This window comes from Diceros bicornis, chromosome 33 (genome assembly GCF_020826845.1).
Source record: "Diceros bicornis minor isolate mBicDic1 chromosome 33, mDicBic1.mat.cur, whole genome shotgun sequence".
Taxonomy (NCBI): domain Eukaryota; kingdom Metazoa; phylum Chordata; class Mammalia; order Perissodactyla; family Rhinocerotidae; genus Diceros; species Diceros bicornis.
The window spans coordinates 14,400,596-14,415,075 of NC_080772.1; the positions used below are offsets into that span (position 1 = coordinate 14,400,596).

Sequence of the window (14,480 nt, forward strand, 5' to 3'; positions counted from 1 at the left end):
CCAAACATTGTGAAAACCAGTGATGACCCCCCTCCTATACACACATTACCAGATATCCCCCAAATGGGGAGGGAGTGATTCTACCTTCAGTTGAGAATCACCAGGTAATCACAAAGATTCCTGCTAGCACTCAATTGTCTCATTCTATTTGAATTATAAATCCGTTCTGGAAGAACCAGCCTCCATCTTAATCCACTCTCCCTTCAAGCTTCCCCAGAACTTTGACTTGCTGCAGTCACCAATTACTTGTGATATTTATATGTTACCTCAGGAACAAGAGAATTATGTAGGGGGGTAAGTACCATCCCTGATTCCTGAATGTGGGTGAAGGAAACAGAAAGTTCCAGTTCTTCCTCTGGGAATGTTCTGTATGAGCCAGAATGAGGAAAACCCTCCTTGTGCCTTGGTTAATAGCAAAAGGGACAGGTAATAGCCTGTCAATTTACAGCAGGCAATGATTAAAGCAGGAGGGAAAAGTTGAGATAGACTTCTCCAGAGCCCGAGCATTTAAATTTTTCCCTCTTTTCCTCTTTGGAAATTAAACTGCTGATCTTTCTAAATAGTCCTTTACAATCTCTGAGATTTTGTTAGGATAAATATAGGCAATGAAATCCTGCTACAGCAAAATCCCAAGTCCTAAAATTTTGTGTTTTCTATTTGTGTAGTTAAAATATATAAATTATGTATCTATATACATATGTAATGTGTTTTCCAAATTCTGTTCTGCTATTCAGAGAAGGATATTTTGGACCTATGTCAAAGATAAATGTATGTTGATGTTTTACAGTATCTCCTGCAGTGTAGCTACTAAGTGGCAGCAATAAATAATAACCACTGGTTCTAATTGCTTAGAGAATTGCCAAGTGATAATCTGTGATGTAATTAAGTAAAAGAAACCAATGTTGTCTTTAACCACCTCCATAAAATAATTCCCCAGAGAGGCATCAGAGCCTCCATGGGTAAAGTTGTCTTGTAGGCAAAATTAGCCCTCCATGCACACTGTACCTTGGGTAGGAAAAGTCAACCAATCCTTTTGTTGTCGTTGTTAAATGAACTGTGTTGAGCCTATGTTTGTTTTTTCATTAGTGTATTAAATGTTACCTTTTGTTTTGCTTCTGATTCCTAGAATTAAACAAGGTAAAAATAAGGAGACTGTGTTCTGACTGGGGCTCAGTAAGTGGGTCCATTGGAGCTCCCGGCCCACTGGTTTATGAAGAGAGTGCAGGGAGAGGGCGTTACCACTCTTTAGTCTCCGTGACCTGCCTGCTTTGGGCTGGGTTGGGGCCCAGCGGATATGCATGTGGGCCCTCTTCTAGGAGAATTCTAGGAACTCCCACATCTCTATTCTGACATGTCTGGTCCTGCCAATTAACTGTTATAGGCACAGCACTCTAGGTTCTAGCTGTCTTCTGAAACTGCTACAGGGGATTTTTCCTGCTGAAATTAAGCACATATTTAGTTCTAGAAAGAAGCATAGGTGAGATTTGCAGGAGGCTTTTCCACTCTGGGCTGTGGGATATATTTATCCTGGTTTCAGAAGGATAATCAAGCTGCTTGTCATTATTGTGATTTGTGAGCCATTATAGGAGTTGATCAAGACAAGAAATTCTTCCCATCAGACTTACCTTCCTGGTGCCGAAAGTCAGAAACGGTGTAAACAGTGGTAAGGGTCTTCCTGAGCCTGATAGCTGTGAAGGTCATGGGAGCCATATATCTTTCTCTCTCCAAGAATCCAGTAACCTTGAAGTGTCTTGAAGAAGATGAAATAGTTGAAGAGTGGCAGCCAGATAGAAGAATACCTATTTGGAAACTAGCCAACAAGTTGCATTTCTGTCAGGGTGGATTAGAAAGGTATCCTGAATATACTACCTATGAAAATAAGACTTCTCTTTCCATTACATAATGTTTTCCTGTGGCTCTCTCCTTTTTTTTTTTTTTTAATTTTATTTATTTGTTTTCCCCCCAAAGCCCCAGTAGATAGTTGTATGTCGCAGCTGCAGATCCTTCTAGTTGCTGTATGTGGGATGCGGCTTCAGCATGGCCGGAGAAGTGGTGCGTTGGTGCGCCCCCGGGATCTGAACTTGGGCTGCCAGCAGCGGAGCGCGCGCACTTAACCGCTAAGCCATGGGGCCAGCCCGTGGCTCTCTCCTTTTAATCTTTCATAAATTTGATTTATGAAAGGCTAGAATTTTAAAAAGGGGAAAAGATAAACCCACTTGGAAAACTTCAATCAGATTGCAGACTCTCTAAATTCAATGAGTGTATTAAATCTTCTGACATGAATTACCCATACTCTTCAGGTTTGAGACTCCTAGTTACAGGCAACTAATTTTAGAGCCTTGGGACTTTGGTTTTAAGATCTTGTTATCCTGCCAGAATATACTGATGTCTCTATTAAGTACATAAGTATGGAGTTTTCATTGGAGGGAGGCAATTTTATAAATTAATTAAAATTACGAGATGTTGTATACTTCCAACTCAAGTCACTTGTGTGTCTTCCGTGAAATGCAACATCTACAGACTTGTTTTGCTAATGGACTATTTAATTCAAGTTTCCTTACACTCTATTATCAGAGTTTGTGATTTCAGAAAGGAACCTCTTGATTGCAAGAGTGATTGCAGTGTATCACCCAGAAAGAAGGACCTCAGGTGGGTGAAATGATTCAAAGCAATGTAATACCATGGGATGGATGTTTTCCTAAAATGCCTTCTCATCTTATTGTCCAGTTTCTTATCCTGAAAGTGATTTTGTGGTTATAAGAGCCAGACAGGCTTAGAGGAAAGAATATTCCATTTTAGTAGTGACTAGTACATTACAATGAAACCCATGCAAGATTTATAAATGTCTACTGAATTCCATTGGAAGTAAGAGTAATGTAGCCATCCACATTAATTCACTCACTTCAGGAGAGATTTTGCAGGTTGCGACCTTGGTTAGGCTGACATAATCCTAGCTCCTTGCCTAGTATTTAGTATTAAGTGCTTTTTTGCATTCTTGGGACTCTTCCTAGTTTTTACTTTTCTGAAGTGCCTCAGCCAAAGTAGTTACCAGAATAGACAGGCATGAAATTAATTTTTCATAGTCGTTTAGTAATGGATGGAATGCTCATAGCTCACTTCCACTGAGGTGTTTTTTTATTCTTCTTTTACTGCTCCCTATAGACTCTAGCCCAATCTACATCCAGGGAGCTGGATGAAATAAACCTCTTCCTCACTTGCATTTCAGGCTTCCTTAAAGTGGTGTTTGGGGACCAGTTCTTTCCTAATGGGGTAAGAATCTTGTAGTATACCAGCCTTCCTATCTGTGAACATCCATCTAGCATTTATTATTAACTGTTCTAGATTGTCATTTTCTTACTGTCTTCATTCATACCCACATTAACCTTATGTGAATGCAGACATGGCCCTCCCCTAAACCAAAATCAAATCTTAAAGCTTTAGTTTCCCTTCTAACACTTGGATACATGGTGGTCAGTAGCATATTATTCTATAAATATGAGCCATGATGGAAAAAGTACTTAAGGGCCCACATCTGACATTACTGCTCCTAGCAATGAGCATGAGAGGCATCAAAGAGGAAAGAAATTCACCCACTAGCGCTCCTAGAATGGGTTTTGTCTATTTTCGGTATTTCAGAACTTCCAATGGGTTGGTTTAACATGTCTGCCTTTGCTCCTTCACTAAGAACCATTTGTTGAGCATCTACTATGTGTGGGTACTGGTTATTTCCAGGGATTCAAAGACAAGTACTATGCACTTCCAGCTCTGATGGAGTTCATAGTCTAGGCTAGAGAGGCAAGTGGTCCCTTCTTACAAACAGGACAGGATATAGTCTCTCCTACAGACATAGTATCTGTTTATTTACTCGCTTGAGTGATAAGAATGCAGACCGCACACAACCATGCACTTCTAAGCACCCCATTGACAGCCCTGGTGTTGTCATATTAATACTAATGTTAATATTGTATGTTGCTGTCCTTGGTGCTGACTCTTACTGTGTAAGAACTAGATGCAACTCCAGCACTTCTGACTCATTTCCTACCCAACAGAGTTCCTTCTGTCCTTAACAGTACCACTGTCCTTCCTCTCTTCACACCCACATCTAATCTATAACTAAGTCTTGGGTAGCATCCCTCATAGTTCTTCTCATATCTCTATCAATTCCATTCAGCTCTCACCTAATGTATTGCAATCGCCTCCTCCTAATTGCACTGCATGGCTCCAGTCTCCTGACTCCAATCCATATAATCCCTGTTGCTAGTCCAAATCTTCCTAAAGCATAGTTGCCATTGCTTCCTTCCTCTGCATAAACAGCCCGTAGTTCTCCCAGCAAGGAGAATAAAGATGGATCACAAATCTAACCTTATTTCTATATTCCTTTTCACTTGTCTCATGGCACAGGCAAACTTGCCATTGCTGCCAATACAATAGTCTCTACACTCTCAGGTCTTACTGTTTATGTGCCCTTTTCCTTCTATGTCCAGTGTCCAAACCCTCCCATTCTTCACACCACAATTGAAGATGTTCTGAAACCCTCCAGCCATAAGTGATCTCTTTTTGTAACTCCCAAGCACTTTGCAACCCTATTACTTTCTACCTGATATCATATTCACTTACATAATAACGAAAACCACCATGACCATCAGCTTCTTCTGTGGATTAGTTGAGCCAGTTGCTCTGCTATGGCTTTGTGTACATTATCTCACTTTATCATTACCAGTCAGGTAAGTGCTATGATCCTCCTTCTAGAGATGAAGAAACTAAACTACAGAGAGAGAGAGAGTAACTTGCTAAGCTCACATAGAACAGCCAGGATTTGAATCAGAGTCTGCTAACTCCAAACCCTATGCTTTTAATGACTATGCTTCATTACCTCCCATGTACATATTTTTGAATGTCTCCTACTGGTTTCCATCTATGAGAAAATTGAAAAATACCCTCTTATCTTACATGTCTTCCACAAAGTAGAACTTTGTTAAATCTTTGAATAAATGCCTCCTGATTCCTTATCCAGTTCCAGGTATTTCAAAAATTTTAAAACAAGACATTAAATGATAAGAAATTGCATTGACTGTTTAAGTGAGTAGATAGATGCATTTGATGTTAATTTTATTCTCTTCAATTCTTGGGAAAATTTAGAAGCACTTGGACCAAATGTGATAAAATGTTGATTTATTCAAACCATCTTTTCATTTAAAACAAAAAAAACGGAATGGAAGCAACTCTAAATGGTGAATTATTGTATGTGTGCACACACACATAATTTATACTCTTGTTCACCACAGAAACACAAACAAGGAAGAATCCTGGCAGATTGGAATTTGAGAGCTTTGGTTTCAGTGTCATTTTGAAAGGTAGATGCGAATACTTTGCATTCTTGTGTCTATATCCAGAGATGGATAGTCCCATCAGGTTTGGTCTAGAGAAACACAGCCTCTTATCTTCATGCTTTACTTGAGTGAGAGAACACTGTCTTCACCATTTTCATTGCTATTTTCTCTACACCAGCTCAAAATCAGGGCTCTGTTCTTACACAAGAACACTACCCTTTTTGTTCCATCTTCAGTGAGCAAATAGTTGAATTAGAGGTGGGTTGGTGCTAAGGATGACTGCCCCAGACTCTTCCCATATATTACTGTTATACTTGATGGAGGTAGACAAATATTTAAAATGACTATACTTGTTTTTTTTAAAACATGTAGTATGTTAGTTGAGGTTCTGTGACCTGAAATGAACCAAAAATTCAGAAAGAAGGTGATATGCTTTAGCTTGCCCCTTATCTAAAACTCTACACTTTAGGAACTGGGCCTCATTGTTAGAAGATGTTTGAATAATGTTGAAGACATTGTTTCTTGTATCTGATGCTGAGGCTTTGAGAGCCAGATATTCCCATATTACAACTAATAATAAATCAATAGGCAACTCATTATTCTGGTGTTACAAGGCATTATATTCTTATGCTAACACAAATCCAAAAGTTTTCTTTACTGAACAGAATAAGATAAAATTACTAGAGATCAAAAATTAGTTGCACTAAGATATCACCTCATGCCCATTAGAATGGCTATAATCACCAAGACAAAAAACAACAAATGTTGGAGAGGATGTGGAGAAACAGGAACCCTCATATATAGCTGGTGGGAATGCCAACTGGTGCAGCCTCTATGGAAAATGGTATGGAGATTCCTCAAAGAATTAAAAATAGAGATGCCCTATGATCCAGCTATCCCACTACTGGGAATCTATCCAACAAACCTGAAATCAACAATCCAAAGAGGCTTATGCATCCCTATGTTCATTGCAGTGTTATTCACTATAGCCAAGAAGTGGAAGCAACCTAAGTGTCCCTCTACTGACAATTGGATCAAGAAGATGTGGTATATATATACAATGGAATACTACTCAGCCATAAAAAAAGACAAAATCGTCCCTTTTGCAACAACATGGGTGGGTCTGGAGGGTATTATGTTAAGTGAAGTAAGCCAGAAAGAGAAAGACAAACACTGTATGATCTCACTCATATGTGGAATATAAACCAACACATGGACAGAGAAAACTGTATTGTGGTTACCAGGGGCAATGGGGGTAGGGGGTGGGCACAAGGGGTGAAGGGAGACATATATATGGTGATGGACAAACAAAAATGTACAACCCAAAATTTCACAATGTTTTAAACTATTAAAACATCAATAAAAAAATTCAAAAAAATTAGCTGCAAGATTTTCTTTTCTTTCTTTCCTTTTGCATTCTTTCTTTCTTCCTCCTTCCTTTCTTCCCTGCTCTCTCCTTCCCTTTCTTCCTTTCTTTCTCCTCTTGAGAGTGTGAGCCCCATCAAACCATGTGAGGCAGAATTAAGTCCCAGGCTTCTGTTCTCTGGATGATCATTCCTGCTGAGAAAAGTAATCACCTAGTTTGACTTTCCAGCTAACGTTCAAAGTAGTAAATTTAAGAATAAGCTCTTGCAAATATTAATTCTAGTACAGCAAACCTAAACACTTTTGTTAGTATCTTACTTGCATCTCATATTTTCAGAACACAATTTTTTTAAATTTTTCCTTGATTACCCCATTGAGAAATATGAATTCATTTGCCTAGATGCACAATGACACACAGAGTCCATCCAACTAAAACCTGATTCATGTAGGAATTATTAGAACCCTTTTAGGAAAACATATCACCAGAATTCTCATTTCAGACCATTTTTCAAAGACCCTCAGCCCTAGAAGAGGAGAAAAATAGGTTCACTTGGACATACAATTGAATTTTGCATGTTTCCCGATGTCCTGATGCCATCACCACCGTGAAAGCAATGTAACCAAGACAGGTATCCCTATAATCCGTGTAAGTAGAAATACTGCCTCCTATTGGAATGTGCTTTCTAACTTGCAAAGCTCCTTCACACATATTATTTTGCATAACTCTTGCAGCAACCTTCTATATAGAGGAACGGGAAATTATCCCTTGCTGAACCTTACTCTTCCACACATAGTTGCACGCGCGGTGTGTGGGAGAGCTAAAATGTTAAGCCGTTGAGTACAGACTCTTTTGCCATGTGACCAAAAGAGGGTTCTTGCTATGTCCAGAGGCCAAAATGCATCAGAGAAGGTGCAGACAGAGCACATTTTCCTCACCACCTTGGCTTAGGCATCATTATCAGATAAGGGGCAAAACACCCTCGGCAACTGGGAAAGCCATGCCATGGGTATTTTAGTCATTAACTTTGAAAGAAGCTTCAAACGGGCTGAAGAGATAAGGAAGCATGCTCAGATGCAATGTTTCTGTACCTGTGAATAGATATTTGGTAGCACACTATCTGCAAAACTACTTTGTGATTTAAGGAGGACCTTAAAAAATTCCCAAGAAAAAATAATAAACACAATGATATTGAGTATGAAGATATAACTGGCCAAAGAGCTTTAACTACTAACATTAGCAGACTTCTTACTGCTATATGCAGAAAAATTAGCATAGGAACATGCGCTGTGATTTCAGAATTGACTAAGAGGCTTCTCCCTGTTCCTTCTGAGACACAGTATCACTAGCAACCACATTGTATGTTTACGTGGTTATCTGATCACATTTAGCCTCTTTTTTTCTTATATGATCTAGCCCTGGGATCTAGGTTTAAGAATCTCCACTAAAAATTCGAAGCACAGAGCAGTCGCTTCTTGAAACTTAAATATCTTCTTGTTGGTAAAACACTTACTATTTTCCACTATTTTGTATCTCATTTGTATTATGCTGTTGACTTAGATTTTAAAGCGTTTGGTAGTGATGTTGGGTGCTCAATTCATAAAAACAAGAGTAGAACCTACAAATGAGTCACTACTCATAATCTCTAATTGGTCACAGTATAATGATGAAGCCCCTGTAGATAAACCATCAATAAGTGCTAATTAATATGAAATTATCCTTTTCTGGGAAAAGTTGAAGTTTTCTATTTTCTGATAATACAGTTCTTTACATTTTATTGGCAATTTGCAGTTCACATAATACTTTGACATGCATTATCACATTGGAACTTTTAATTATCAATCTAAAACTGATATAATCCAGAACTGACTATATAAATGCTATGCAAATTATAGAAAAGGATTGAAGAACTGTAAATATCCATTTGTCACCTGTTTGTTCATTTTGATACAAGTGCTAAACTACACTGATGGAATTGTAATTGTAGACAATACACAAAATAAGTTTTTTCCTCTGGGTTATTTGACTTAAACAATGTGTAAGTCTAAATGAGTTGGTAGAATGAAGAAATTCTGGAAATTTCTTCTGTTCTCATTTCCACAATTTGCATGACATTGCCGAATTATTTACGACCATATCTGGTTTGCTTAGAAACCTTGTTAGAAGATTATGGAAACTTACCATGGCAGAATACAAACTCTAGTAAGCACTTTTTTTTAAAAAATAAACTTTTTATTTAGAACAATTTTAGATTTACAGAATTATTGTGAAGATAGCAAAGGGGCTTGCATCCCGTTTCCCCTATTATTAACAACTTACATTAGTATAGTATATTTGTTACAACTAATGAACCAATATTGATACATTATTATTCACTGAAGTCCATACTTGATTCAGATTTCTTTAGGGTTTTTGTTTGTTTGTTTGTTTGTTTGGTGAGGAAGATTGTCCCTGAGCTAACATCTATGCCACTCTTCCTCTATTTTGTACGTGGAATGCCGCCACAGCATGGCTTGATGAGCAGTGTGTAGGTCTGTGCCCGAGATCTGAACCTGTGAACCCAGGGCCGCTGAAGTGGAGCGCGTGAACTTAACCACTACGCTACCGGACTGGCCCCAGATTTCTTTAGCTTTTACTTCATATTCTTTTTCTGTCCCAGGATCCCATCCAGGATCCACGTTGCATTTAGTCTTCATGTCTCCTTAAGCTCCTCTTGGCTGTGACACTCTGACTTCCCTTGGTTTTTTATGAACTTGACAATTTTGAGGAGTACTGGTCAGGTATTTTGTAGAATGTCCCTCAATTAAAATTTGTCTAATGTTTTCCTCTTGATTAATCTGGGGTTATTGTTTTTTGGGAGGAAGATCACAGAGGTAAAGTGCCATTTTTGTCACCATATCAAGGGTAACTACTATCAACATAATTTATCCCTGTTGATCTTGACCCTAACCACCTGGCTGAGGAAGTGTTTGTCAGGTGTCTCCATTGTAAAGTTCCTCTTTTTTCCCCCTTTCCATGTTTCCTCTTCGGAAGGAAGTCACTATGCTCAGCCCACACTTAAGGAGTGGGGAGTTGTGGTCCACCTCCTTGAGGGTGGAGGAACTACATAAAGTATCTTGTCTGGTAGGTATTTTAAATTAGAAAAAGCTGGGAGGATTTCATGGATCAAAGATGTCATAAATAAGAAAGAGGAAAAACATGAGGAAATTCATATGAGGAAGTCAAGAGGTAAGGAATTCAAGATAATGATCGCAGCTAAAGTATGGAGTGGGGTCACGCTCCTCAATAGGGGTAAAGCCTCATTTCTTGAGACACATTCCATTCAACTTTTTCCTGCCCATCCAGTTCCTCTGGAAAAGTGAAGCATTTGAACATTTGGAAACTATAATGAAGTCCAGCATCCTTTTACTTTTCTCTTGGGACCATCCCATGAAAGTAATACTTCATTCAGTGCCAATCAATGCCTATCCTGCAATAATAAGCTTCTGGTCCTGAAAATGCATAAAATGGTTTCCAAGCAGAATTCAATGTTTTTTCTTGGGAGTGGATACAAGTGGATATGTGATGGGAAGAGGTATTATCTCTCATTTATACAGGAGTAAAATGAGGTAGTAAGTGATTTGCTAAAGATTTTCACAATCAATGATTTCCATCTTCACCATTCAACTAAAAGTGCTATTTCAAATTCTCCAAATATCGACTTGTCATCAGATACAATGGCCCTTGCTCCTTCCTTATTCTCTTTGATCTTTCTGCTGCATTTGACTGGGTTAACTACCTTCTGGTATTGGATAGCTATCGCTGTGTAACAAACCATCCCCAAACTCAGTGGCTTAAAAAAGCAATCATTTATTATTGCTCACGCATCTGTGGGGCAGCTGGAGTTTATTTAGGCTGGGTTCACCTGAGTGGCTCTGCTTCTTATGAAGATCTGCTAGTTGGCTGGGAAAACTGGTCTGTGTTTTTCATCCTTCTCTTCAGTCCAGCATGTTAGCTGTTGCATGTTTTTACCATGACAGTGGCAGAAGACAAGAGAATAAGTAGTAACATCTGAGGTCTTTAAGAGCTAGGCTCGGAATTGGCACATCGTCATTTTTGTCACATGCCATCAGTTAAAACAAGTCACGTGGCCAAGGAGCAGGAAATACACTGTATCATCAATGAGGTCAACACATAGCTAGTGTGTGGATGCTCAGATAAGTGAAGAATTGGGGTCAGTAATGCAATCTGTCATACTCTTACCTCTTGAAACACTCCCCCACCTTTTTTAAAAACACAATACTCTCTTGATTTTCTCACCTTTTATTTCCTTCATTCTTCTTCTTTCAACCTCAGTACTGTATGTAGGCTTTATCTAAGGCTTAGCCTTTCAGTCCTGATTTTCTCCATGTGTGTGTTCTTCCTAAGAAAGTTTATCCGGGATTAGACTCTCTAATTCCCTAGTGGTCATTTCCAGCTTACCATTGGGCATTTCCATATTTCCATTTGGAATTGCCTAAACTCATAATATTTGGTCCCATGCTCCACTTAAATCAATGTTTCTTCCCAATACAAAGCTGTATCTCTAAAAAAGACTTGGGTTTTTAGATAATGTTTGATGTGAATGCAAAACCAAAAACCAAAAAAAGCCCTAATGAAAACTTACCCTACAATAATAGGAATTTGACATCTCTAAAAATTAAAAGAGTATATCTGAAAGGAAATGGTAATGATGAGAAGAATACTGAAAACCATTTCCTATGAGAAATGGTTAAAGTTACTAAAAATGTTTTTAATCTAGAGATTATTTAGGGCGTCATGACTGCCATGTTTATATAATTGAAAGTGTGTGGTGTGGGAAGACCTGAGGTTTTTTTTTCTTTGTAGCAGAACTACACCCAATGGGTGGATTTGGGGGAGGAAAATTTTAGCTTGATACAAGGAAGAAATTTTTAATAAGAAGAACTGCACAGAGGGGCCGGCCCCGTGGCTTAGCGGTTAAGTGCACGTGCTCTGCTGCTGGCGGCCCGGGTTCGGACCCCGGGCGGGCACCGGCGCACCGCTTCTCCAGCCATGCTGAGGCTGAGTCCCACATACAGCAACTAGAAGGATGTGCAGCTATGACATACAACTATCTACTGGGGCTTTGGGGGAAAAAATAAATAAATAAATAAAATTAAAAAAAAAAAAAGAACTGCACAGAAACAGAACAAGCTGATATCTTTATTTTTCTGTGTCACTCCTCTCTCCTGAAATGTCTTGTTCCTTCTTCTCTCAATTATCCATCAAAATCCTATCCATCTTTCGAGGCTTATCCCAAGCCTTCAACCCTCCACAAACTCTTCTGTGACTACTAAAACTTTATTATTCTCTTTCCATTTATGTTGCTAATATCCTTCCCCACTTCAACTAAATTAAGTGTTCTTTGAAAGTAGAAATATGACATGCTATCTTATAACTTCAGGTATGAAACACAATGCTGAGCTTCTAACAGGCATTCAGTAAATTCCTACTTGTTTACTGCTCGATCACAGATTTCCTGAATTCTAATCCGGACTCAATAGATTTGGTTAGAATTTGAGCCAGATTGAAATGCTCAAGAATCTGATCATTTTACACTGATTTCGCAAGAGGATATCTGATTTTAATGATAGCCTGAAGGAAGTAACAGTTTTGCCATAACTTGCCATCCACGCTTATATTTTCCTACTTACCAAAAAAAAAAGAAAAAGAAAAATTCAGTAATTCAGTAAATTCAGTAATTTATAGATCCTCTAAGATCTTAAATTTATAGCTCAGATAATTTGTTGGGTGAATTAGCAGAATGAATATGCCATAATTTCTTCGGGTCTGAAAATTATTTAAAACAAAAATCAACTGGTGAATGGGAATATATGATGTGAAGAAACACATACAACACTGGAGAACTGTCACTGTAGTTTGTATTCGGGTCTGCCTGTTGTCATAGTTACTGAAGTACTCAGAGCGATTTCCTTCCTGAATCACACTCTGTACACCCTCAATGAAAATAAGCTATTCTTGCTTTTTTTTTTGTCTATCCATGAATTGAAGCTAAAAAATAGCATCAATTGCAGTGTCAATTGTTTTCACACTTTTAGCAAGATTTTAAACTTACGGACAAAAGGACTAAGAAGTTTAATCAAAATAAGCCTCTCTGATTAAGCCTTTCTCACCTCATTTGTTCAGGAATGATTCATTAAGTAGCTAGGTACTGAGGACACAACTATGATTATGGCCCAGTCTCTACCCTAAAAGATATTAGAGCTCTGTGAGGGAGAGATGTGTACGGGGTGAATTTCAACGAAATCAATCAGTGGTGTGGTGGAAGGAGAGCACAGAGACCCATGGAAACACAAGAGAGAGATGCCTGGTAAAGTTTGAGGTGCTGGTGCAGTCAGATCAAAGGGAGGCTTCATCCCGTCAGTCTTGAAGCATTGTTCCTGTGAAATTGAGCAAACGCAGTTTCTATCACTTTGGGTACAAGACACGGATGTGACCCCGCAGGCTGGGCTCGCAGAGCAGTAGAGTGAGGAGGCTAGCACGGTTACACACGAAGTGCTATCACCACTAGTACTCACGCACACTCTCTCCTTTCTGCTCTGGCTGCAGGAACTCCTTCACAGACATCCTCCGGGCCATCCTGCTGTCATTGGAAGTCCTTATTGAAGATCCGGAGCTTCAGATAAATGGTTTCATTTTAATTATAGATTGGAGTAATTTTTCCTTCAAACAAGCCTCCAAACTGACACCTTCAATCCTCAAACTGGCCATTGAGGGGTTGCAGGTATGTTCAGCAAACGTACAATATGAGACTGTGTGTGATATGTACTTTTTCTTATTGTAACCAAAGTAATATTGGTCTTTTAGGATGGAAAAAGAAAATAGATAAAATTCACCTGTGAATACTCTATGTTTTTACTCAGCCTGAGTTTAGATGTTTGGCTTTTTTTTAATCAGACTTCATTTTCATTAATAACTCTAAATTACTGTTACCACAGGCACAAATTACCTACTGTAGCAATTATGAATAAAGCTCGGAGACGTTTAGTCTAATCAATCTGAGAGTTCACAAAAATTAAAACTAGAAAACATCTGCTTTATGAGCATGTCCTACATAGAGGTGGCATGGGGGCTTTCTAGGATTTCTAGAAGCATCTTTGTACCCCCAGAAATGCATCCTGTGGATCCTCACTTCCCAGAATGCCGTGTGCAAAAGTGTTTGTATTAAAACAGATCACTTCAGAGCACACAAAGGAAGTAGAAGAAACCCTGCTTCCCGTTTGTATGACCAGTTGTCAGGACCTTGGTGAAGGGGTTTTTGTGCTGTGTGGAGGTTAGAGCAGTCACTCTCTGAGGTCCCTTCTACTTTTAAGGACCAGTGATTCTATGAAAAGTAGCAAATTCAGAGAGGCGATGCTGCTTAGCTTCCTGGTGATACACTATTATAGTACAAAAGTAAAGGCACAGTTCAGGAAGATTCAGAATCAGCATGGATAAAACTCGTGTCCCTTCTTCATTTTATAGGAAGACTGACTCAGTGGAGTGACACCTCACCCCCAATAGATGGCAGTTATATGACGCTTTGCAAATAGCAAAATATTTGCTAATTCTCACATCAAGCAGCCATTACTCATGCTCTTCAGAGTGCAAGACTAGAAAACCCATTTCAGTCACTCATCATCCCTAGTGCCATGAATAATTGGTGGGTCTGTTTCTTAAACTGTGGCTTCTTCATATTTGGTCCTCAGCAAATATGTAGTACCTGGTGGGCCTCTGATATATGTTTA

The 14,480-nt window shown here is 38.8% G+C and overlaps 1 protein-coding gene across 1 annotated transcript in view; it reads left to right on the forward strand.

Moving 5' to 3' along the window:
• CLVS1 (clavesin 1) overlaps positions 1-14,480 on the forward strand; it is a 165,667-nt gene that overhangs the window by 57,217 nt on the left and 93,970 nt on the right. The window contains exon 2 of the mRNA XM_058528767.1: positions 13,303-13,477. Within this exon, the coding sequence (XP_058384750.1) occupies positions 13,303-13,477 (175 nt within the window). The remainder of the gene's footprint in view (positions 1-13,302; positions 13,478-14,480) is intronic.